This window comes from Cnephaeus nilssonii (genome assembly GCF_951640355.1).
Source record: "Cnephaeus nilssonii genome assembly, chromosome: 7".
NCBI lineage: Eukaryota > Metazoa > Chordata > Mammalia > Chiroptera > Vespertilionidae > Cnephaeus > Cnephaeus nilssonii.
In genome coordinates this window covers 69,249,290-69,276,918 of record NC_137078.1, presented here as the reverse complement: position 1 = coordinate 69,276,918, position 27,629 = coordinate 69,249,290, and the positions used below count along the sequence as shown (strand labels likewise).

Below are 27,629 nucleotides of genomic sequence, written 5' to 3'. Positions count from 1 at the left end.
GTTGGGGGGGACCAGGCCTGCAGGGATGGGCAGTTGGGGGGGACCAGGCCTGCAGGGATGGGCAGTTGGGGGAAACCAGGCCTGCAGGGGAGGGCAGTTAGGGTTGACCAGGCCGGCAGGGGAGGGCAGTTAGGGGCAACCAGGCTGGCAAGTAGGGAAGTTAAGGGTGACTGGGCCAGAAGGGGGGGGGCAGTTGGGGGCGACCAGGCTGGCAGGGGAGCAGTTAGGCGTCAATCAGGCTGGAGGGGAGTGGTTAGGGGGTGATCAGGCTGGCAGGCAGAAGTGGTTAGGGGCAATCAGGCAAGCGAGTGGTTGGGAGCCAGCATTCCTGGATTGTGAGAGGGATGTCCCAGATTGGAGAGGGTGCAGGCTGGGCTGAGAGACAGACACCCCCTTCCCGTGCATGAATTTCATGCACCGGGCCTCTAGTTAACTATAAGTGATAATTTAATCAATTATTGTGCCTGTTATGGTATCCCACTTTCCATTGGCAAGGTGCTCAGCAGTGCTTTGAAGGTCAAGGACACAATCAAGCCAATTTCTGAATCCTATGTTTCCTGGGACACCTCCATTAGCAAGAAAATGAAACCACACTAGGGTATTTCAACAGAAGGATTTTAATGAAGTATTGGTTAAATAGGTATACAAGACTAAAAGAGCAATAAAAGTAAAACTGAAGTATAACGTGGATATAATAAGTGCTTCAGGAAGTTACCATCTTAGAGCTTGGGAAGAAGGGATTAACAGAATTTTGAAGCTCAGAGGGAATCCTTGGCGCTTAGGATTTGATCTCTGCAGTGCATACTGCCCAGCTACTATTTGTATCTCGGAAGAGATGTCAAGAAGTTGGTTATAAGAGTGCTGAAAAAAAGCAGGAGATGAAGCTGAGGGGTAAACAGATTGAAATGCATGCAATAGGAAGAAGGAAGTTGTTCCTCCTCTCTTCCTAATTACTAATCTTTACTAGTATTTAGTGTCCCCTATTGGCAGAACCTGTCAGGAAACAATATGCCAAAGGGAAATACAGGGTGGGGCAAAAGTAGGTTTACAGTTATTTGTATGGAAAATAATACGATAGTTAATAAATAATAGTACAAGAATAAACTGTGTTTGCGTACTCACCACTGTAAACCTGTATATAATTTTGCAGAGTCCTATCTCCAGCATCACAGAATAGACTATAGAAAGGTGAATTTGGAGTTAAGAAACAAGTCAGTGACAGCCTACTAACTTTAGCTGTTTTCTTGGTTTCTGAGAAGTTGTGACAAAATTTAGAGATATGAAGTATCATAATTGCACAGATTTTAGTTATACATACTTGGAGCTCATTTTGGATTCCAACAGTGACATTCTTTCTTGCTTTGGAAAATTTCTCTGTTCCCATATCTTCCTTCCAAGGTTACTTTTCTTGAATCTAACAACTGGGAGAAAGGGTAGATTTTTGTCTGTGGATCAATGATTGCTATAGTATCTGAATCTGGTGAGATCTAAGCTAGTCACTTTCAGACTTTTGGACTATGACCTACAATGAGGAATACTTGGAATCTAAAATACACATGTGCAAATATGTACCAGAATAAAAAGTTTTATGAAACAATATTTGGTGCTAAGTATTAAGTGATACATCCTTATAATTTCTATTCCATTGTATTATATCGTATCGTATTGTATCGTATCGTATCGTATCCTGTCCTGTCCTGTCCTGTCCTGTCCTGTCCTGTCCTGTCCTATTCTTTAAGAGACATATCACCATTCACTAAATCAGTTATGTAATCTATAATTTGGTAAACACTGATTAAAGCAATATTGTGAAGTAAATGTAAATACTTTCTTCTGCTTAATTGTATGAACAGTGCTTAACGTGGCATGTTTTGGTCATTCTTTATTCTTTTGGTTGTTCCTATTCTGGTTTCCAGCCTTAAATTCTGGGTGAGAAGAAAAATGTTTTAGACTGAGCTTGTAGTTCTGGTTGTGATAATAATGTTTCAATGGAAGGAATACATATGTTCCCTTCATTTCTACTTTTCCCAGTGAGAAAAAAAAAAAGTGACAGTATATGATAAATTAAGTCAGAGAAAAACCGAATTCTTTGATTGTTATTCCTCATTAGTTTGTCAAATATTTGAGTACTTTCTATATATAAAATCTTGAGCACAGGGCAAAGGATGCAACACCAATGTCAGCTTCACCCTTGTGGAGCTTACATTCTAGTGGGGATTTAAATGTCAAATGATTAATTATACAACTCAATACATAGTTATTGATAGTGGTGAGGAATTTGAACTAGCCTGAGATGGTAAAATATGTTCTTAATTGATAAACATTCAATGTGAGGTATGAAGGATAAATACAATTAGCTAGAAAAAACATGGAATTTGGGGATGGGAAGGAAAGAATAGTCTGTGTTTGCCAATGAAACACAATCAAGGTTAGACAGAAGAAATGAAAGGCTGTTATAGCTAGTAGTGTAGAGAGATGGAGATAGTATAGCACAAGATAAGACTGGGAAGGTAGATAGGTTCAGATCATACAGGACCTTGTATGCCACTTTAATTATTTAGGTGAAGAGCAGAGGGAGTATTGAAGAAAATGATATGAAGAGATTTCTGTCTTTAACTTCAGTCTAGTGGTGATATGGAGTGAAATTCAGGGGAGATAGATTATAGGACAGTTTTGCATTAGTTAATATAAAAAGTGATTGTGGCTTAGAGTAGGGTGACAGCTTCAGAGGGGGAGGATGGATGACTTATCTAAAAGATATTTAAGAGGTAACATTGAAAGGACTAGTTAGATGTGGGAGTTGAGAGAGAAGAAGGGGTCAAGGATAATGTCAGAGGTTTCTGGCTTGGGGAGCTGATATGAGGAATTTTGGAGAAGTATCATTAATGAGTTACAACTTTGGATAATACTGAGTTTGAGATCTTACTAGGTACCAGGCATTGTGCTAAGCTTTTTCATGCACATTATCTGATTTAATCCTTACAAATATAATTGATTTTTTTTAGAACCAGGATTTTATTTTTATTTTTTAAGAAGGGAAATATTGGAGCATATTTAAATGTTTTTAAGAAGAATCCAAGATAAGGGGATGTTGAAGATACTGGAAAGGAAGGGATAATAATCCGTAATGTAAAGCTAATGAGAAGATGGTTTCAGATTTTGCATAGATAGAACGATGTCTTCTCTATTTTATAAGAAGAGAGAAAGAGTGTGCATATGTGGGTTAGTTTATGGATTTGATATAAAAAAGCTAAGGGAATTTTCTCTTGATGGCATCTGTTTTCTCTGCAAAGTAGGAAAAATATATATTTTATGACTGAGGAGTCAGATGGGGAGAATGGAGGGTTAAGGAAGGTGAAGTTTTAAAGTAGTTTTTGTGAAAAGTAGAGTTAATCAATCAAATAATGATTCATTGTTTTGAGTGTGAGTAAAGATACTGTTCTTAATTCACAGAGTTTAAAATAATGTTTTGCTGAAACTGGTTTGGCTCAGTGGATAGAGCGTCGGCCTGCGGACTCAAGGGTCCCGGGTTCGATTCCGGTCAAGGGCATGTACCTTGGTTGCGGGCACATCCCCAGTAGGGGGTGTGCAGGAGGCAGCTGATCGATGTTTCTCTCTCATCGATGTTTCTGGCTCTCTATCCCTCTCTCTTCCTCTCTGTAAAAAATCAATAAAATATATTAAAAAAAATGTTTTACCAACATCATAACAACATAAGGCAAAAATCTAAATGCAAATGCTATGTATGATACTGCTGATAGACATAGAAAAAGAAGGATGGGACAGAATAATGTGGTCTACAGTCATTTGGAAAGATTTTGTGGAGAAAGTAGAACTTAAGATTAGGTGTGGATGTAAAGGTAGCTAAATTTGATAGGAAGAACAGAAAACATATGGAGCAGGTTCTTAGTGGTAATCCATAATGATTTGGTTGATGTTAATCCTTTTTTAAATGTTAATATTTCAGTGACTATGGAAATGAAACTATATCAGGACCTGCATTTGATCCAGCAAGTCACCCAGCTCCAGCTCCTGCTCCCTCTTCCTCCTCGGCATTTCGACCTGTAATGCCATCTAGGCAAATTGTAGAAAGACAACCTCGGATGCTGGACTTCAGGGTTGAATACCGAGACAGAAATGTTGATGTGGTACTTGAAGACAGCTGTACTGTTGGTAAGGTTTTCCCTATCACAAAGCCTTCATAAATTAATAGTTCATTAGGTAAATATTCAGTTGATGTATTTTTTCTTTTGAGTTGACTGCCAACAAGGACAAAAAAAAAAAAGCGAATGGGATGGGATGGGAAAGAAAGAATAGTTTGTGTTTGTCAGTGAAACACAATCATTTTTTCTCATACAGATTATTTTGCTCTATTTTTAAATACTGTGTTGAGGTTGAGGTAAATTTGAGATTAATTTTTTTGTTCCACATATATGGAATGGTATATGATGCTGTTTTAGCACAGATGCAAATCAAACATCTAGGAGCTTAAATGCCATAATTATTAGGTACATTGCATATAGGACTTTATAGCTGAAGTTCACTTTTCATACTATGAAAGAAGAAATAAGACATGTTTTTATCACTCCTTCTCTCTGCCAGCTGGATAAATACTTCAGTACTATTCTTTCAAAGGAAACTCAAAGTGTATGCCTGCCATTTGTAAAGAAGCTATGTTGAACTCATATTTAGATTTTTGAACCATATTCATTGTAGGACCAGAAATTATATTAATTTCTATTTTAATATAGTTTTACCTTAAATCTAAATATCAGATATTTCTGAAATTTTGTCTTTTTTCCTTTTTGAGGAGATTCTTTCCTAATTTTATTAATTTATTACAGAGAAAAGCAAGGCTGTTAAAAGTATGATCATTCCTAAACATGAATCAGATTGTTATCCTTTACTTAAAGCCATTTAGAAACTTTCCATTGTTTTTAAAAATTCAAATCTTTTAACATGGCTGTAAGTCCCTGCTACATTTATAGTTTTCATCTATTATCACTCTCCTTATAGCTCACTATGTCTAAGTTGTAATGGACTTACTCAGTTTTTTTTTTTTTAAATAGGTTCAGGACCTATGTACTTGTTCATTCTTCTGCCTAGATTCCTCTCCTAGTCCAGCCATTTCTCCCCATGCCCATCCCTGTGTCCCCAATTATTCTCCTGTATATCCCGTTAAAAAATTGTGGTTAAAAAAAACTACATAACATGAGATCTATGTTCTTAACAAAATTTTAAGTGTACAGGATAGTTTTGTGAACTATATACACATTGTTGTACAGCAGATCTATAGAACATTTTCGTCTTGCATAACTGAAACATTGTATCCACTGAACAACTTTCCATTTTCCCCATTGGCCAGCCTCTTGCAATGATCATTCTACTTTCTGTTTCTCTAAGTTTAATTACTTTAAATGCCTCATACAAATGAAATCATACATTATTTGTCCTTCTGTGTCTGGCTTATTTCACTTAGTATGATATCCTCAAGGTTTATCTGTATTGTAGTATATTATGGGATTTCCTCCTTTTTTAAGGCTGAATGATATTCCATTGTATGTATATGTACATTTTCTTCATTCATTCATCTGTTGATGGACAGTTAGGTTGTTTCACCTCTTGGCTATTGTGAATAATTCTGTAGTGAACATGTAATTGCAGATCTCCTTCAAGACCCTTCTTTCCATTGTTTTGGATAAATTCCTAGAAGTGGAATTGCTGGATCATGTTAGTTCTATTTTTAATTTTTTAAAGAACTTCTGTACTCTTTTTCCATAGTAGCTGCTTCATTTTGCATTTCCACCAATAGTGCTCAGGGATTCCAACTTTTCATCCTTGCAAACACTGCTGTTTTTTGGTTTTTAGTTTTTAATTGTTATTATTTTGTTTTGTTTTTAAATATAATGGCCATCTTATGAGGTAAAAGATGATATCTCATTTTGGTTTTGGTTTGCATTTTCATGATAATTGGTAATGTTGAGCATTTTTTCACATACCTGTTGGTCATTTGTATGTCTTTTTTGGAGAAATGTCTCTTCAGGTCCCTTGCCCATGTTTAAATCGGGTTTTTTACTTTTTTGCTGTTGAACTGTAGGACTTTATATATTTTGGATATGAACTGTCACATACATGGTTTGCAAATTTTTTCTCCTGTTCTGAATGTTGCCTTTTCACTCTGTTGATTGTTTCCTTTGCTTTACAGAAGATTTTTGGTAGTCTCACTTTGTATGATATCTTTGTTGTCTGTGCTTCTGGTGTCATATCCAATAAATCAGTCCCAAGACCAATGCTGTGGAGTTTTTTTCAAGGAATTTTATAGTTTCAGATCTTACATTTAAGTCTTTAAATCCATTTTGAGTTAATTTTTGTGTATAGTGTAAGGTAAAGGTCCAACTTTATTCTTTTGCGTGTAGATACCCAGTTTTCCCTGCATGATTTATTAAAAGAGACTATATTTTCCCCATAGACTTGTCTGTATTTTACATAATTTCTAGAGTGTAAATATTTCTATATATCTTTCAGTGATTTTTCCTATTTCCTATATTCTATTTCATTTGTCCTTTCCATCTTTGATTATCTCATGAAAATTTTTCCTCTTATGGAGCCTTTCTTGACTTCCATGGACATAGTTAAGTTGATTTGTTTCTTATGATTCCATAAAAAGTAATAGAGACTTTTAAAATGGATTTTAAAATACCTTATTCTTTATGTTTCAGGTTTCTCTTGTTAAAGACTAGGTCTTATTCTTCTACACATTCTCTCTCTAAGCACAGTGTTTGGCACCAAGCAGTACCTGTTGAGAAATTAAATGGCTCAATAAATGAGTATATGTGTATATTTATATGTACATTAATTCATCTGCCATAGGAAATTTAAAAAATATACTCATTGCAGTTTTTGTGACCTGTAATATAATTGTTAGTTTTTAGATATAGTTCCACTTACCGTTAATTAAAGAACTGGATAAATACTAATTTTTCTGTATATGTATAAGTGTAAAAATGCAAAAAGATGCTCTAAAGAAAATGCAGTTTTCCATGTTATTGGAAAGATCAGGAAAAGACCAAGTATAAAAGCAAGCCTAAACACAGCCAAGAACTTTATATCAGAGTGACACCTAGTGGCAATTGTATTGGTCTGTTAATGTTTTTAGTGTTCTGTTTGTTGCTGCAGTTTCATTTTATTATAATAACCTATTTTTTTAAAATCTTGAATAAATTAAAAAAAGTTTTTTAAATTATTGGTTTTTCTATGAAATTACTATCTTGTGTGAAGTAGTGTGATATTGAGGGTAGGAATTATTGTGTATTATACTATAAGATCTAGCAGTGAATTGGATTTAACCTACAAACAAGTATTTGTCTAATAAAGTTAGTTGAATCAGTTCTGTCAGCAAACTTACTTTTGCTGGGTTTACTCAGCATAGCCTTAGTTCCATTTCTGGAATATAGTAGAAAAATAGGTCTGTTATTAGTTGAACCATTTGCCTTATTTTTTTGTTCTTTTTGTTTTTAATCTAATTTCTGAAAACCATCTTTATTATATTGGATACATTTTAGTTTAAAAGAATCATATTGAGTTGTGGAAATAGTTAAGACATTTAATTTAGCAAGTGCATTTTGAGCTTGAAAAAATAGTTCAGGATATTTCAAACGAATTTTTGTCTTGAATTTGTAAACTTAGTTTCTGGTTTTGACTCTGTAACTTAGATTAACTGTAATTTTTGGCACATGCCTTAAACCTTCTGTACCTTAGCAACTCTTTATGAGTAGTAAGCACTATATAAAAGGTTGGTTTTTGTTATCAGAACATGTGAAAAGAAGGAAAGAGCAGCAATCTTATCTGCCTTGTACAGATGTTGGGAGTATGAAAAGACAATCATAGCTTGTATTTTTAGGGAGGAAAGACAGCAAATGTTGTGCATTAGTAACATTGTTCTTTGGTCCATTTACAAGTGTCTTTTGCCTCTATGCCAACAATTATGTACTCCCTAGATTATATTTAAAATCATTAAAAAATTTAAATAAGCAGCATCTCAAACTGTGGTCTTAATGGGTATAGTTTATTTATATACTACTAGAAGCCCGGTGCACGAAATTCGTGCACGGCGGGGGGTTGTCCCTCAGCCCAGCCTGTACCCTCTCCTATCTGGCACTCCTGGAGGGATGTCCGACTGCCCGTTTAGGCCCGATCCTAAACGGGCAGTCGGACATCCCTCCAGGAGTCCCCTCTCACAATCCAGGACTGCTGGCTCCCAACTGCTTGCCTGCCTGCCTTCCTGATTGCCCCTAACTGCTTCTGCCTGCCAGCCTGATCACCCCCTAACCACTCTGCTGCCAGCCTGGTTGATGCTTAACTGCTCCCCTGCCAGCCTGTTTGCCCCCAACTTCCCTCCTCTGCCAGCCTGGTCACCCCTAACTGCCCTCTCCTGCAGGGTTGATCACCTCCAACTGCCCTCCCTTGCAAGCCTGGTTCCTCTCAACTGCCCTCCCTTGCAGGCCGGGTGCCTCCCAACTGCCCTCTCCTGCTGGCCATTTTGTAGTGGCCATCTTGTGTCCACATGGGGGAAGGATCTTTGACCACATGGGGGCAGCTATATTGTGTGATGCAGTGATGATCAATCTGTATATTACTCTTTTATTAGATAGGATAGAGGCCTGGTGCACAGGTGGGGGCCAGCTGGTTTGCCCTGAAGGGTGTCACAGATAAGGGTGGGGGTTCCCTTAGGGTGTGGGGCGGCCTGAGCGAGGGGCCTGTGGTGGTTTGCAGGCCGGCCACGCCCCCTGGCAACCCAAGAGGAGGCCCTGGTATGTGGAATTTATTTTCCTTCTACAATTGAAACTTTGTAGCCTGGGGCGGCAGCCATTTCTGGGCAGCAGCCATTTCTGTGGCAGTTAATTCACCTTCTACAATTGAAACTTTATAGCCTTAAGCGGGTGAGCCCGGCCAGGGTGTGCGGAAAGCTTTGCTTCCCCTGTTGCCGCCGGCAACCCTGGCCTGCTCTCTCAAGCTCCATTCTGCTACCATTTGTTTGAATTTGTTTACCTTCTATAATTGAAACTTTGTAGCTTGAGTGGAGGCTTAGGCCTGCAACGGCTATGGAAAGCTTGGCTTGCTCTGTTACCTGGGAAACCTTGCTCTCTGTGGCTGTAGCCATCTTGGATTGGGGTTAATTTGCATACTCGCCCTGATTGGCTGGTGGGCGTGGCTTATGTAGCGGAGTGATGATTAATTTGCATATTACCATTTTATTAGAGAGGATAGGCCTGGTGCATGAAAATTCATGCACTGGAGTGGGGGGTGTCCCTCAGCCCGGCCTGTCTCCTCTCATAGCCTGGGAGCCCTCAGGGGCAGGAGGCGACGCCCCATCACACCTCTGCTGCTGCCACTGCCGGCAGCGCAAGCCTTGGCTGGCCCTGGTCACCCGAGCATCGAGTGGCCCTGGGCGGCTAGGCAGCCGCCATCTGAGGCTTGCCTGCGCTTCGGGCTGGCCCTGGGCGGCTGGGGGGCTAAGTGGACTGGGGGACTCCAGAGGCAGGTGCGTGGAGCGGCCAGGCCTGCCCCCAGGCCTTGCCATATGCCTGCTGCCCCAGAGGGGTTGAGGGGACTGGGTGCAGCTTTCTTTGAGGGCGTTGCAGTCAATTAGCATATTCCCTCCTATTGGTTGTGGGCACCGTCATCTTTGAGGGCAGGGCAGTCAATTAGCATGTTCCTTCCTTATTGGCTGTGGTCACCGCCATCTTTGAGGGCAGGGCAGTCAATTAGCATATTCCCTCCTTATTGGCTGTGGGCACCGTCATCTTTGCGATGGCCTGAGGGTCAATTAGCATATTCCCTCTTTATTAGATAGGATTAGAAATGTTTCTTTAGCCTTATATTTTAAAATATGTGCTTTGAGTAAAAATTTTTTAAAATAGAGAAGTATAGAAAGAACAAAATGAGTATTTTGCCCTTTTCTCATTCTTAATTCCCTGCTATTATCAGTTTTATTTATAGTTTAATATTGCTGTTTTATAGAAAGCCTTTAAAGTTAATGTTCTCTCAACTACTTTAATCCCTCATGTCACCTTTGTTGTCTTATCTTTAAAGCAAGGCAGTGAAGATCAGAACCTTGATTTATTTATTTTTGTCATCTATACTTCCTGCCATTCATCTTCAGTCTCTTCTTTCTTTGACACTTCCCTATAATTTTTGATTCTTTCTTTGAAATATTCTAAAATAGCTCTTTCCTTTTTTAAAGGAACATATATAGTAATGGCTATAATAGTAAATAACACATTACTTTACCAAGGTCTCATATTTAGCAGCACTGCTGAAAATTAGGAAGTAAATTACAAAGACTTTTGTAGAAATCAGATAGATCATTTTATTTTACATATTTGTCTATTACTTTGGGCTTAAAACTATGCTAAAGTTCTTGGAGTATAAATAAGATGAGTCCTTATCTCAGAAGAACCCATGGTCTATATTTGGATAGGAGGTGGGAAGAATACATGGAAATAAAGGACATTTATCTGTTCATTCACTCATTTATTCACACATACATACTCATATTACCCACTATACAGCAATCACTATGCTCACTATTCCTATACAGCTCTCAGTTTCTATACAACGCATACAACAACTGTGAGGCAGACGTTATTATCCCTGTTTCAAAGATGAATAAACTGAGAATTCTGAACCACAAATTCAGCCTTAAACTGAGTCTAGAACTCATAATCTTTCCAATGAAACAATTTCTATATGGAAGTACACACAAGGTGCTATGAGGATATTGAAAAAGAAGTAATTAATTCAATTTTAGCTGGTGTTTTGAGGGTATGGGAAGGGAATAATTAGAGTTGTGGGGGTGCTCAGGAAAGATTTCAGAAAGGGACTAAGCTATGAAAGAAATATAAGTTAAAATATGTTATGTGGACAAAGTGAGGGGAAGTTTATTCTAGGCAAGGAAAAGCACAGAGAAAGGAACGATAATGGTGTGTCTGGAGGAATGATGAGGAATATGCAGCACTGAGCATATATTGGGGGTTATATTTTTCATTTAGTTCAAAGTTAACTTAAATAGAATCTCTCCTTTTTTGCTAGTGACAGGTTCATGCCTCCCTTCCCTCCTCTTACTCTGCCTCTACCCTTTTATGCTCATTGACATACTTATTTTCACATTGCCTTAAGATAGCCAGAATCTGTATCCACATTTTATACTAGTAGACTAGAGGCCCCATGAACGAAATTCGTGCACTTGGGAGGGCGGTCCCTCAGCTTGGCCTGTGCCCTCTCGCACTCCGGGAGCCCTGGGGGGATGTTTGACTGATGGCTTAATGGGCCTACATCGTCAGTCGGACATCCTTAGCATTGCCACCGAGGTGGGAGAGGCTCCCACCACTGCCGCTGTGTTCGCCAGCCGTGAGCCCAGCTTCTGGCTGAGCGGCGCTCCCCCTGTGGGAGCACACTGACCACCAGGGGGCAGCTCCTGCATTGAGTGTCTGCCCCTGGTCGTCAGCACGCATCATAGTGACCAGTCATTCCACCATTCGGTCATTTGCATATTAGCCTTTTTTTAAATGTAGAATACGCTGTAGATAAGGCCCCCTAGAACCATAAGAAATGCAAAAAATTCACTGTTAACTCATTCTCGAATTGCCCCCACTTAAGATCAAATTGCCCCAACTGTGGGGCATGTGCTGCACCTTGGGAATCACTGGGCTTGACACTTTTCCTCTCTGAGCTTCATTTCTGAATACATATGCATATACCATGGGAATTGTAATCTCTTCTCTGCCTATCTCACTGGGTTGTCATGAGGAGGTTCTGAGCTAATAAACCTAGAAATGTTTTATAAGTAAGTGATGTCTAAATGGGAAGGGATTGTTATTTTTAAGCCCACATGTACCCTTGCAGGTATCAGGTGCTGATTAGGGGAGGAGGGCATTATTGTTTCCTGGGACTGTAGTTATGGAAGCTTTGCAGAGGGTTCTGTGGGCCTCGGAGGGGCGGGCTCTGGCCAGCATCCCTGTAGTGGTGGTTGTCCCTGGAGGCGCTGGTGGGGCGCAAGGTGTTAGGGGGGCGCTAGGGGGGCGGCGAGGCTGAAGAGGGTGTAATTGTCAAACCTTCCCGCTTGGCGCCATTCTTTAAATTATATTTGGCTGTTTTGCAGTTGTGCCTGCTTAGGGCGGGGCTCCTATCTCCTGGACTGAGGTGTGGGCCGGGCCAGGGCGGAGCCAGGGGGGCTAGGAGGGTGGGTTTAGCTGCGCCCCCAGGGTGGGTTTAGCTGCGGAGACTGCGCTGCTGCTGTCGGGGAGGAAGGGTGTAACCCTGGGCCTGCTTAGGCCTGCCTCCACCCGGGTCTGGAGTTGTAGGGAGGAGAGGCGGGCCCAGCCTCAGTGGAGGGGGCCTGGCAGTGGCAAGCCCTGGGCCCCGGGTGCCTCAGGAGCGCTGACAGGTGGTCGCCAGCATGCTATTGTTGTGGATGCCCCTGGCGGGGGTGGAGGGAGTGGTGGGGGAAGAGATCGGGAGTCGAAGGTGCAGGCTGCAGCTTACCCCCGAGGCTGGGTCTTCTCCCCGTCTGGTCAGCCTTCCCGTCTCCCCGGGGGTGCAGGGGCTGGGGTAGGGTGTCTGTGCAGGGGGATTGGAATAGTTCCTCATGGCCACTTTCTCTTCCTTCTTTGCAGTCCGGTCTCCTGTCAGGCACTCTCCTCAGACCCCCAGGAACTTGGCTCCGGCCACCCATGCCCTGCTGGTCTGTCAATATGCAAATTGGTTGTTACTGGGACACCGTAACAGACAATTAGCATATTACCGCTTTATATGTTATACTAGTAGATGTGAAAATTGACACAACAGAATCAATGACTTCTTGGTTCATGGAGATTAGTGGGTTTGGAGGGATTTGTAAAACCTAGTCTAGTAGGGGTGTCAAGATGGCAATGTAGGTAAATGCTACACTTGCCTCCTCCCACAACCACATCAAAATTACAATTAAAATAGAGAATAACCATCATCAGAACCACCTGAAATCTATCTTAATGGAAGCCCTACAACTAGTGAATTAAGGAAGAAACCACATTGAGACTGTAGGAGGGGCAAAGGCATGGAATGGGTTAGTCTGAAATCTCTGGTGTGTTGTTCATCAGGAGGGATATCTTGGTAGTCCCCTGCCTTGGTGACTTCCTGAAACCCTGCCTGACCCAATTTGCAGTCCCACTCAAGCTGTTGGCTGTGACTTTTCCATATGAATGCCCTGTCTTTGCTCAGGTTTCAGACTTTCCAAAAATCTCCCAGACAAGCAGCAGCTGGCTCCATACCTCTCCATAAGTGGTCCCAGACCTGGCACTAGCACCACCTTCCCAAGATTCACAGCTTGGCTTCTCCTAGGTACCTCCAAGCCCATCAAAAGTAGCAGCCATCAGCAAATTGCTCTGTAGCTCATGCCTGATGGCCCCAGGCAGGGCACAGGCAGTAGCTGATCTTGCACCTTCCAGAAGGCTCCAGAGCCAGTGCACCTGGAGGTCAGCTTCACACCATGCCAATTTACAATCCTGCCACATCCATGAGTAACACATTCAAGGGGCGAACCCAGTGAGCATCAAAGCCCCATTGAAGCAAGTCCTGCTCCATGGGGTGTCTCTTGCAAAACAGCTCTTCTGCTGTAGTTGCAGTTGGTATACACTGCCAATAGGCCTGGTGGTCAATCCCTCTGAGTGACACCAATAGCAATCAATGCTCAACAACAGGACAGTGCATAGAGCCCACAGAGGGGTGCACCTGTAGTGCCCAGCTCAGGTGACTGGGGAGGCTGAGCCCCTGGGCCCTACTGGACACCTACTACACAAAGCCACTCTACCAATTCCAGAGACATAGCAGCTCTATCTAATACATAGAACCAAACACAGAGAAGCAACCACAATGTGAGACAAAGAAACATGTCAAAAATGAAAGAACAAGAAATCTCCAGAAAAAGAACTAAATGAAATGGTAGCAAGCAAAATACCAGATAAAGAGTATAAGGATACTAAAGGAACTTTGTGAGAACTTCAAGTAACTTAGATCATCATCAACATAAAAAAGGACTAGTCAGAAATGAAGGATAATTTACAGGGAATCAAGAGTAGTGTAGAGGATGCCGAAAATCAAATCAGTGTTGTGTAATAAAAAAACACCCAATCAGCACAACAAACACAAAAATGAATCCAAAAATGAGAAGATAGTGTAAGGAGCCTCTGGGAAAGCTTCAAGTGTATCAACATTCGCATTATGAGGTGCTCGAAGGAGAAGAAACTGAAAACCTACGTGAAAAAATAACGATAGAGCCAAAACTGGTTTGGCTCAGTGGATAGAGCGTCGGCCTGCGGACTCAGGGGTCCCAGGTTCGATTCCGGTCAAGGGCATGTACCTTGGTTGCGGGCACATCCCCAGTGGGGGGTGTGCAGGAGGCAGTTGATCGATGTTTCTCTCTCATCGATGTTTCTAACTCTCTATCCCTCTCTCTTCCTCTCTGTAAAAAATCAATAAAATATTAAAAAAAAAATAACGATAGAAAACTTCCCCTACCTGGTGAAAGAAATATACTAACAAATCCAGGAAGCACAAAGAGTCTCAAAGAATATGAACCCAATGAGGTCCACACCAAGTTACATCATAATTAAAATGCCAAAGATTAAAGACAAAGAGAGAACCTTAAAAGCAACAAGAGAAAAGCAGTTAGTTACCTACAAGGAAGTGTCCATAAGACTTTCAGCTGATTTCTCAACAGAAACTTTGCAGGCCAAGGGCAAGAAATATTCAAAGTGACAAAAACAAGGACCTACAACTAAGATTACCTAGCAAATTTAGAATTGAAGGTCTGATAAAGAGTTTCACAGACAAGAAAAAGCTAAAGGAGTTCACCACCAAACCAGTACTACGTGAAATGTTGAAGGGTCTTCTTTAAGAAGAAGAAAAGTAAAACAGATCAAACATATGAACAATAAAATGGCAATAAATATGTATATGTCAGCAATTGAATCTAAAAAGCAAAATAAATGAACAAAGAATCTAATGGACAGAATTACTGATGAATAAAATAGAATCAGAGACTTGGAAACATGGAACAGACTGACAAATCTCAGAGGGAAGGGGGAGGAAGGGCAGAAAGAGATTAACCAAAGAACTTATATGCATACTAGAGGCCTGGTGCATGAAATTCGTGTACGGGTAGGGTCCCTAGGCCTGGCTGGCAATCAGGGCCGATCAGGTTCCCCGCCTCCTTCCCACACCACCCTTGCGCTGCCACCGTGCAATTCCCTGCCTCCCCGCCTTTTTCGCTCACCACCTGTGCACTGCCACTGCGTGGTTCTCCCTGCTTCTCTGCCTCCTCCTTTCCTTGCTCCCTCAGCACCCTGCTGCATCACTAGTTGCCCACCATGTCCCCATCTCCCCATCTCCTTCCATTGCTGCCTGCAAGCTGCCACCGCACAGTTCCCCCTGCCTCCCCACATTCCCGCCTCCTACTTCCCTCGTTCTCTCAGTGCTCCACCGCCACCACTGCTCATCCACCATGTTCTGCGCTGCTCCCTGGTGGTCAGCGCACATCATAGTGAGTGATCAAACTCCTGGAATCTCAGTCGAACTCCAAAGGAGACACGTTGCATATTAACCTTTTATATATATAGATATGCATTACCCATGGACACAGACAATAGGGTGGTGAGGGCCTGGGATGGGATTGGAGCCAGGTGGAAGGTGCAATGGGGGGATATAAAGAGGGATATCTGTAATACTCTCAACAATAAAGATAAAAAAACACCTACCTATTTTAACTGGGCAAGATGTAAGCAGTCTTTTCCATATTTTTATCTTAAGGAAGATCACTTAGTGGATGCTTAAATACTTTTAGCAATGGTATGCTTATTAATTTAAGGCAGTGACTTTATTGTTTACAAACCTGACTATAATTTTTTTTGACAAGGACAGTGATGGCATTTGTTGAATAACTATTATATCCAAGGAATTATGCTAATTACATGCATGATCTGATTTAACTTAATTTTGAATATGAAGGCACTGAAGTTCAGAAAGCTTAAGTAACTTCCATAGTGCATATCCAATATTTGGTAGAGCTGGGATTCAAACCAAGAGCCTGTATTTTAGTCAGTTTTTTTGTTTTTAATTAAATTTATTGGGGTGACATTGGTTAATAAGATTATAGAGGTTTCCAGTGTACATTTCGATGATACATGATCTGTATATTGCATTGTGTGCCCACTACCCAAGATCAAATCATTTTTCATCACCATATATTTGGCCCCCTTTACCTTTTACTGTCCCCACCTCCCTTCCTTCTGCTAACCATCCTACTGTTGTCTGTGTCTATAAATTGCAGTTTTACATCCCACATATGAATAAAATCTTATGGTTCTTAGCTTTTTCTGACTGACTTATTTCACTTAGCATAATAGTCTCAAAGTACATCCATGTTCCTCCAAATGGCAATATTTCATCTTTTTTTATGGCTGAATAGTATTCCACTCCTGGCGGAGCCCCATTATGTAGCTCCCTCTGCCCCTCGCCCTCCCTTTCATAGCAGGCGTCCTGCCCCGCCCAGTCGCTCTGTGCCTTTGTATGCAAATTAACCTGCCATCTTTGTTGGGTTAATTTGCATACTCCTGATTGGCTGATGGGCATCACAGAGGTACAGTCAATTTGCATATTTCCCTTTTATTAGTGTAGATCATATTATTCACTAGAGGCCTGGCACATGAAATTCATGCACAGTTACAGTCCCTAGGCCTGGCCTGCGATCAGGGCCATCTTCCCTGGCTTCCCGCAGCTGGCCCCGCCCCCCGTTGTCACTCACCTCTGGTTCCCCGTTCGCCATTGGGTGATCGGAGCCTCACGGCTGGGAGAAGGGACTGAGAGGTCAGCAGTTCCTGACCGCTCTCCAGCCCACACCCACTGCGGGTTGCCCTCTGTGTGTGTGGTGACCGGCGGAGTGGAGGCTTTGGCCTGGCGCTGCCTGCATCCTCTGCCACCCACCCCCAGTTCCCCATTTGCCATTGGGTGATTGGAGCCTGTCGGCCTGGGGGAGGGACCGAGAGGTTGGCCGTTCTGCCCACTCACCGGCCCCACCCCCGCCGCCACCCAACCTGGTTCCCCATTTGCCATTGGGCAATCAGAGCCTGATGGGCAGGGGAAGGGACTGAGAGGTTTCACATTCCTGCCTACTCTCCGGCCCCGCCCCGCCCCTGCCTTGGGTTGCCCTTTATGTGTTGGGTGACTGGCGGGGCAGGGGCCTTGGCCTGGCACCACCTGTGTCCCCCACCACCTACCCCTGGTTCCCCGTTTGTCATCAGGAGGTCGGAGCCTGCCGGCTGGCGAAAGAGACCTAGAGGTGGTCAGTGTGCCTCATAGTGACTGGTTGAGCAGTCGTTCTGGTCATTCTGCCATTAGGGTCAATTTGCATATTACCCTTTTATTATATAGGATAGAGGATTGGTGCATGGGTGGGGGCCAGCTGGCCTGCCCTGATGGGGGCCCTGGATTGAGGTGGGGGTCCCCACTGGGGTGTGGGGCCGGCTGGGGCGAGGGGCTGCAGGCGGTTTGCAGGCTGGCCACGCCCCCCGATCAGGGCGGGGGTCCCCGCTGGGGTGTGGGACTGGCCGTGGCATGGGGCCCCAGTCATTCTCGTCTCTTGTCATTCTGGTCGTTCTGCTGTTTCGGTTGCTGGGCTTTTATTATATAGGGTTTGTATTACAACTGTAAATCTACTTTTGCCCCACCCTGTATACCAATTACATTTTAATAAAACTGGCAAAAATGCATAGTATAGATACTTGTTGTTGATGCACTTATTTTTTTCTGAGGCTACTTTTAGCTACTTTTTCATCTTAGAACCATGATTCATTTTAGGATGCCAGAGCTGCATATACAATGTTATTAGTGCCCACTGTGGGTTGAGAGAACATAGTTGGTCTAGCCTTTTCATTTTCTATTAGTGTAACCTAAATTAGTTTTTGAAACTACCTTTTCATGTTTCGGAGTCTTATAGTGAGATGGTGATTGGAGTTACTTCTTGCCCTGTGCTATCTTTCTGTACTTTATATATGTTTGTGTAGCAATTGTTTCATGTTTTCTTAACAAGTCTGTCTTTCTCTGAGACTGTACCTTCCTTAAAGATGGGCATAATTTCTTATCTTTATGTTGTGCTTGTTGCTTGTCAATAGTAGGTATTAATTAAGTATTTGATTAATACACTTATTGAATAATGAGATGAGCATTGGTCTAATACTAAAACCTTTAAAACAGCCGTTGCCAACTGGTGATCTGCGGACCACTGGTGGTCGATGAGGTCCAAAAGGTTGGCGACCACTGCTTTAGAGTTAAAACGTATGTTCTCCTTTTCCTGTCTTTTAGTTTGCAGTGTTTTCTTGCTGAGACTTACTTACCGGCTAGTTTTTTAATAACTTGAATTTTATTAGTCCAACCTGATAGAGAGCATTTACAAAATCCAACACCTAGAATACTTAATGGTGAAAGATTGAATTCTTTGACCCTAACATTGAGAACAAGGCAGGATGTTAATTCCTGCCACTTCTATTCAGCATTTTACTGGAGGTCCTACACAATGCAATTAGACAAGAAAAAGAAGTAAAATGCAGATTTAAAAGGAACAATTGAAAATATTTTTTTCAAAAAAGACATAATAATCTATGTAGAAAACCCCAAAGAATTTGTAAAAAGGCTACTAGAACTAATAATTGAGTTTAGCATGGTCCAAAGATATAAAGGCAGTATACAAAAACCAACTATATTTCTTTTATTTATTTTTTACTAAAGAATAACTTTTATTAAATTTTCAACTTACTATTGGTTTACATGGATAACAAAGTGATATTTAACCATAACTATATATTTTTTTTAAGATTAAAAACTTTTTTTTATTGTTTAAAGTATTACATATGTCTCCTTTTCCCCCCCATCTACCCCTCCCCATCCACTCCCACGCCCCAGGACAAGCCCCCACCACCCCAGTATCCATATCCATTGGTTATGCTAATATGCATACATACAAGTCCTTTGGTTGATCTCTTACTCCCCTCTTCCCCCTATTCTCCCCTGCCTTCCCTCTGAGATTTGATGGTCCGTTCAGTGTTTCTCTGTCTCTGGATCTATTTTTATTCATCAGTTTATGTTGTTCACTATATCCCACAAATGAATGAGAGCATGTGATATTTGTCTTTCTCTGACTGGCTTATTTCGCTTAGCATAATGCTCTCCAGGTCCATCTATGCTGTTGCAAATGGTAAAAGTTTCTTCTTTATAGCAATGTAGTATTCCATTGTGTAGATGTACCACAGTTTTTTAATCCACGCATCTAGCAAATAGAATCCAGCATTACATTAGAAAGATTATACACCATGACCAAGTGGGATTTATTCCGGGGATGCAAGGATGGTACAATATCCGCAAATCAATAAACATGATACATCACATAAACAAATTGAGACACAAAAATCACATAATCATCAGTTGATGCAGAAAAAGCATTTGACAAAATCCAACACCCTTTCTTGTTAAAAACTCTCAGCAAAGTGGGAATAGAGGGATCATACCTCAACATAATAAAAGCCATATATGACAAACCCACAGCCAACATCATACTCAATGGGAAAAAAATAAAACCATTTCTTCTAAGAACAGGAACAAGACAGGGATGCCCACTTGCACCACTCCTGTTTGACATAATACTGGACATTTAGCCACAGCGATTAGACAAGAAGAAGATATAAAAGATATCCAAATTGGAAAAGAAGAAGAAAATCTGTCATTATTCACAGATGACATGATATTATACATAGAAAAACTTAAAGACTCCATCAAAAAACTACTAGACTTAAAAATGAATTCGGCAATGTAGTAGGATATATTTCTTTATATTAGCAACAAACAATTAGAAACTAAAATTAAAAAAAAATACCATTTTACAATATTATTTTTAAAAATGACCCAGGGATAAATATAGCAGGAAATATCCAAGTCCTTATCCTGCAGCTACAAAATATTGTTGAAAAAATTAAAGACCTAAATAAATGGAGAGAATATATCATGTTCATGAATTAGAGGACTCCATATTATTAAAATGTCATTTTTTTACTTCCACGTTGATGTATAGAATGCACAGTTCAATTCCAATAAAAATTTCAACTTTAAGTAAGTAAAATATATTGAAAAGTTGATTTTAATATTTAAATTAAAATGCAAATGTTGTAGAATGTTCAGAACAATTCTGAGAAAGAACAAACTTGGATGGCTCTATACTACCTAATTTTAAGTCCGACTTTAAGACAGTAATCATAATATGGTATTGGCAAATGTGATAGACATAGGTCATTGGCCCAGAATAGAGATTGTAGAAATATATATACCTGGTCAATCAGTTTTGGAATAGATACTCTTCAACAAATGCAACTGGCACATTTGTATATCCAAATGCCAAAACAGAAGAACCTGAATCCTTATACCATATACAAAAATTAGCCCAAATTAATTCACAACCCTACATGTAAGGGGCTAAAACTATAAAATTTATTACAGAATATCTGTTACTTTGGTTAGGCACAGTTTTCTTTGTTTTTATTTTTAGATAGGACACCCAAAGCACAAACCATAAAAGAAAAATTGAAATACTGAACTTCATAAAAATTCTACACTGCTCTCTGAAAGACATTCTTAAGTAAATGAAATGATGGGCTAAAGTCTGGAAGAAAATATTTACAAAACACTCACCTTATAAAGGACTTGTATCCAGAATATTTAGAGGACTCTTAAAATTTAATCTTAAGAGGCCAAACAACCCAATAAAAAGGAGGCAAAGATTCTAACAGACACTTCATCAAAAAAGACATCGGTAGAAAATAATCATGAAAAAATGTTCAATTAGGGAAGTCAAAGTACAATCATAATGAGCTACAACTATGCACCTATTAGAATGGCTAAAATTTAAAAAATGTATGCTAAGGGCTTATAAGAATGCAGAGCAACTGGAATTTCCATGGTAGGAATACAAAATGATACACTTTTGAAGATGGTTTGGTGGGATTTTATAATGTAAAACATGTACTTTCCATATGACTCAGCAATTCTGTTTTTAGGTATTTACTCAAGAGAAATGAAAACATAATCCCAAAAGACCTGCACATGAATATTCAGCAGCTTTATTCATAAAAGGCCACAAACTAGAACACCTCTATTGTCTATCAAGTAATGAGTGGATGAACAACTTGTGGTATAACCGTGCAATGTTTATAGGAATTTTTTAGCTTCATTATAATATTACTAGAGGCCCGGTGCACAGATTCGTGCACCGGTGGGGTTCCTCGGTCTGGCCTGCAGGGATCAGGCTGAAACCAGTTCTCTTACATTCTCCGAGGGGCCCCGAATTGCGAGAGGGCAGTTCTCGGGTGATGATGCATCCTGGAATCGGGCTCACTCCTCTCTGGTTCCCAGTGCATCACCCGAGAACCGCAGCTGCCAAGTCACTGCAGCTCAGCAGCTCCTGCGTTGAGTGTCTGCCCTATGGTTGTCAGTGCAAGTCATAGCTATTGGTTGGAGCACCTGTCCCCTGGTGGTCATTGTATGTCATAGCTACTGGTCAAATAGTTGGACAGACACTTAGGCTTTTATATATATAGATGGGGCCATCATAATATTTGGTTCATTGTTGACTGCCATGTCGTTATGTGGCGCGTGACTGTATTTATGACTTTTAAATAATCATAGGTGTTATCTTACTGATATTTTTGATTAAATTTGTGTATTTGAACAGCAAGATATGCAAGGTCCACATCTTTGAATATGTGAGATTAGAATGTTACAGAGGGAAAAGCACTGGAGCTTTACCTTGTTAGTCTTTGCCATTAAGTCACTACTTGTTCTTGGGTTAATCAAACTACTTGTTCTTGGGTTAATCATATCCCAAACAGTTTTTAAACAGCTTCTAAGATGGGTTCTTTCTAACCCTGAAACATCTAATATGCCTTCTCTGATACAAAATCTTAATCTGATTTTTTCTCAAATAATAGCTTTTACAGTTGAAACAAGTATTTGTAGGGGCTGCTGGCTTATAATGCTTAAAATGAGGAAATGCATAGAGGCAGTAAAAGATTTCTGACATGACAAAAATGTTAATGGAATTAAAAGGGAGGAAATTTGTTTTTGAGAATTATGCTTGAGGAAAAACCCACATGATAATTTTTTGCACATTTGTTTCTTATAAGTGGCAGGTTTGATTTCCTTATTGTGTCTACTGAGATAGGCTGCCTCATTTTCTTTTGGGGGCAGTTTTAACCTTTTAATGTCACCTTATGTTTTTTAAGTTTAAAAAATGGTAATAGGTGGCATTGATATGAAATGTATTCTTAGTTAAAAAAAAAGTTAACGTGGAATTTGAGGCTCAGAGAGTGCCTATAATTTGGCTTCAAGTAGGCGTCATGTAGTGATGGAACTGACATGACGCTTTCATCCTAGTGATCATAACATTGTAACAGTGTGATGTATTCTGCTTGGAAAGTATTAGTACACCTCCAGTATAAAATCCTTTACAATCCCCCATGTTCAGTTTTCTACAAATTAGAAAGGTTTATTACTATAAACTTAAGTCACAAATTTCTTCAATATGATTTTAAAAGAAGGCAATAAATTCTACAGACAATGTATTTATTAAAACTTTATTAAATCTGAAGGAAAATAAAAACTACATAAAATTATTTTTCTGTCACTTAAATGTCAGATAAAGTATTTGTAAATTTGTTTTCAATTTATTGGAGTATAGCAGACTAAACAGAATGACGTTTTGCTACTTATTTCTCCGTTGGGCAGGCCAAAATCTGTTTAGAGTAATTGCTGAATAAGATTTGAGGTAGGCTTTTTTCTTTCTTTCTTCCTTTCTTTTTAGCTTTCTCTTCTCTAAAAACTGGAAAGTTCTTGAGAAAGGTTGCTGTTAAAAACAAAAAAAGCAAAGACATTTATTATACTCAGTAACATTTGAAATATCCATGTTAATCTATAAAATAAATTGTTATATGTAATAATTTAGGATTCATGGGAATATAAAACTGTGTGCATATAAAAATATCGTAATTTCCAATGTAAAGGTAAGCAAAATACAGTTAATATGCCTAATAATCTTACCTTATAATAGACAAATATGCAAATTGACCGCACCTTCGCTACGCCCAAGCCACGCCCACCAACCAAGCCACGCCCACCAGCCACGCCCACCAGGAAACCGTTGTAGGGACGCTGGGTGTGGCCGAGCCCAAGGCCGGGAAAGCCTCGGGCGGAGGCACCAGCAGGGAGCCTGCACGGATCACAGGCAACGACCAGGGGGTCGGCTCCTGCGATCGGTAGCAGGGACGCTGGGTGTGGCCGAGCCCAAGGCCGGGAAAGCCGCCCGAGGCTTTCCTGGCCTTGGGCACCAGCGGGGAGCCTCCACCGATCAAGGCAGGACCCCCCACTGGGGTTCGGCTCCTGCGATCCCTAGCAGGGACGCTGGGTGCCGCCGAGCCCAAGGCCACCGCCCGGGGCCAAGCCCCGACCCTGAAAAAAGGCAGAAGGCGGTGGCCACAGCCAAGGCCTGGGTCCCTGGTGCCGGCAGAAAACTGGTGCAGGCAGCCAGGTGAATGAAGGTCTATTGCACGAATCTTCGTGCAAACGGGCTACTAGTGTTCTAATAATGTTTTTTTGAGCTACATCTTTGACTGGTTAGTTTTTCTGAAGTGTTCAAACCAGGGAAAACATTGGGATTTTTGTTTGTAATAACTCTGTACGAGAAATTAAAACTTATAAGAATTTCTGTTTCTGCCCTCAAAGGATCAGAGGACTAATTTGGATGCTACCTGCTGTAAGCATCCATAAAACGACAAAATATCTGAAACAATTACGTTTAGGCAGCACAGTTGGCCTGTGATCCCTGAGGAAAAAGAAGCAGATGAGGTAAACTCCAGTTGCCTCAGATTTCTGCCTGCAGGGAATTTCTAGGCCACTCTTCAGGGATAGGGAACCCAAGTAGAACCTAACAGTTTTGCCTTGTTTCAAAAGAAAAAAAAAAGAATTGGAGATCCATGAGGCAGAAATGACTGGACTGTAAAGGGTGGAGAAATAGAGAAAAGAGCTACATAGAGGAAAAACTCCAGAAATCTGGATTGTATTATCTTCAAATCTTTGAATAGTAATCTGTACGTCATAGGGTAAGCCAAACAATTTTTTCAGCTCATAGGTAGGATTAGGAGACCATTAAATTTCTTTTACCCAGAGGAAAGAGATCTTGTTGAACATGTGGGACAATTATTAGAGTCTCCAGAGGAACATTTTTCATATTAGTAATTAAAACTGAGAAATTTAAGTATCTATATTTATAAAAGGGTAATATGCTGTGTCCCTCCGACCGTCCGACTGGTCACTATGACACACACTGACCACCAAAGGACAGATGCTCAACGCAGGAGCTGCCGTGATGCGCACTGGCCATTTACAAAGAAATGGCACTGTGGACCTGGTGCCGACAAAGCAACACTCGGCTTCCCCCAAGTGGGACACAGGCCCCACCATCACTCTGGAGTGATAGCCCACCAAATCACAGCCAACACTGCCAAGACCTCCATGGCGCAAAATGTGGCCCACAGCCCAGCCCAGCCAGGAAACGGTGGCTGTGGGTGCCGGGTAATGATGTCATGTAGTAACGCCTGGCTTCCTCTCCCTAGCGATGACTAGCCTCCTTGCAGTTTCTTCAGCCCAGGAACATGACTTGCTTTATAGCCAGGTACAAACATGTTACACTTTAACCAAATGTCTGTGAAGCGTTTTCATGTGCCTCATCTCATTTGATCCTCACAGAAGTCCTGGAGTAAGTAGATAGGAGACTCAGTAGAATCCTATTTTCTTTTTATTAGCTGGAAACAGTGATTTAGAAAGTTTAGAAACTTGACCCAACTGCAAAGAAGTAAATGGTGGACCTTGAAAATGACTTCATGTTTTCTCACTGTGGAGAATATAGTCAAACACTGCTGCAGTTAAATATTTTATCCTTTGTTCTCCCTGCATGATCTACAATAATAATCTTCTCCGTGTTGATATTTACTGCTGTGTTGCTGACAGTTACCTGAAAGAGAAGTTGGGGTGCTTCACTGGGCTGGAAAAAGTTTAGCTACATCAGAAAGCAGGTCTAATTAAGCAAGTTTATCTATATATAAAGCTCTCACTGACAGCAATCGCACGTGTGTTTCGATCTGTCATTGTCCATTGTGAATTTGGTTGACGTTTCTATTATAGAGAATGGGCAAAAAGCGATATTAAAATATTCTAATTAATTTCCTTTCAATGTGCATGAATTTGTGTACCGGGTCTCTAGTCTACACTAATAAAAGAGCAACATGCTAATTGAGTGTACGTACATGATGCCCCCCCAGCCAATCAGGAGTGAGTATGCAAATTAACCCAACAAAGATGGCAGGTTACTTTGCATACACAGGCGCGGAGCTGCCGGGGGTGGGGGCGGGATGCTTGCATCGTTGCCATGGTGACGACGCAGGCGTTCTGCACCACCCCAGCCGCTCGGGGCCTCTGGGCAGGTGGGAAGGCGGAAAGGCAGCTCTGGCCAGAGCAAAGGCGGTGCTGGCAGCCAGGAGAAGGAAGGCCCATTCTTGCATGAATCTTCGTGCATCAGGCCTCTAGTTTATTAATAAACAGCAATAATGAAAACATTAGATGTTAACATGAATAAGATTCTTAGTGAAAGATAATTAGTTTTCCAAACACACACACACACACACACACACACACACACACACACACACACACAAACAGTACTGAGCAAAAGGACATTGTTTTGCATTTTTGCAAGCCCTTCAAATGCTATGCAGAAGATCGCTGAATTGTTATCTGCTTCTCCATTCTTTCTGTTGCAATGTGTTACTTCCTTTGAAATATTTTAAGAAAACCAGTATATAATTGGAGAAGGGAGGAGTATTTGAATAGCCCTTTCAGATAATAGTCTTATAGTCTTATTTGATACTAGAGGCTCAGTGCATGAATCCATACACCAGTGGGGTCCCTTGGCCTGGCCTGCAGGATCAGGCAAAAACCAGCTCTTCGACATCCCCCGAGGGGTCCCGGATTGCGAGAGAGTGTGTGTCAGGCCGAGGGACCCCACCAGTGCATGATCAGGGCTTAGGAGGGACGTGGGAGGTTGGCCAGCTGGAGAGGGGCTGTGGGAGGGCTCCAGGGTGTGTCCGGCCCTTCTCTCTCAGTCCCGATCAGTCGGACCCAGCAGCAAGCTAACCTACCAGTCAGAGTGTCTGTCCCCTGGTGGTCAGTGCACGTCATAGCAAGCAGTTGAGTAGCCTTAGCATATCATTAGCATATTACGCTTTGATTGGTTGAATGGATGACTAGACGACCGGACACTTAGCATATTAGGCTTTTATTATATAGGATTCTTATTTGACGCTGAACCAAAACTTTGCAAGAGGTAGTTTGTTAAAGGTTAGTTGTAATGTATCATCTGAAACCACATCAATGAAGATATAACATTCTGTTATTTTAAAATCCAGTGGAATACCTTTAATTACTTTAAATGCATGATTTTGTAATATCATAAAATGGTCATTTGGAAAATATTGGTTCCGTTTGTCATAAAGATCTACCAAATGTTGACATGTTGTGTTTTTTTTTTCATTTTCAGTCAAATTTTTATTTTTAAAAGGCAGCAGATCATTACAATTCAAGAACCTAATCTAAATATGTACTTGACAATGAAACACATCTGAGTATGGAGTGAAAAGTTTTCCAAAAAACCATCAAATGCATCATCTCCAAATACCCAAGTAATAAATCACTTCTGTAGGTCTTTTGTAGAGTGGAATCATAAACCAAAAACTGAAGATTTATCACTGTGAAAACAAACCTGTGGTACAGTAGATGAATCTTGGGTATTAAGCATAATCAGTTGAATCATGTTAAGTTGAAAATCTAATGAGAAATCTGTGTGTGCGTGTGAGAAAGTCTAAGCCAGTTGACCCAAGAGCAACTGAGATATCTAACTATTCAGTGAGACCAGACATTATTTTAAACCTCCATTTTTAAAAGGCAGTTAAAAATTAACAATTCCAACAGCCCACAAAACAAATTTTAAAAATTGTAGAAAGCAATGAAAACTACATTCAAATAGCCTTTTTCCAATTTCAGCACCCCAAGGAGAAATAAAAAAGGATCCATGACTATCACAGATGAAAACAAAATGAATGTCATTGGAATCAGTTGTTTTTCCCCCCACCGAGGTATAAAATCTATATAGAAATTGGATACTATACTATAACAAATTCTACTCATAGTTCTGTTTTAATTTCTTTTAAACTCTGTTTAATATATATATATTTGTAAAAATGTTTTCATGATTCTGAACCTGGTTCCAGTTCTTTTCATATATTTTTTATATCAATATTTAATATACTGGCTACCAGTTCTATCTTGGAAATTCTTCATCGTGACAGCATGTCCAGCGGAAATCACTGCTGTGCAAGAAGACCCTCAGAGGTGCAGCTTTCTGGAAGCACATGTTGTTGATTGTTTCACTGTCACATTTTATAATATCA

General features: G+C 40.8%; 1 protein-coding gene across 1 annotated transcript in view; it reads left to right on the top strand.

The window, feature by feature from the left end:
• The window catches only part of FAF1 (Fas associated factor 1), a 354,542-nt gene that overhangs the window by 65,348 nt on the left and 261,565 nt on the right, over positions 1 to 27,629 (top strand). Inside the window, exon 4 of the mRNA XM_079776926.1 lies at positions 3,968 to 4,173. Within this exon, the coding sequence (XP_079633052.1) occupies positions 3,968 to 4,173 (206 nt within the window). The remainder of the gene's footprint in view (positions 1 to 3,967; positions 4,174 to 27,629) is intronic.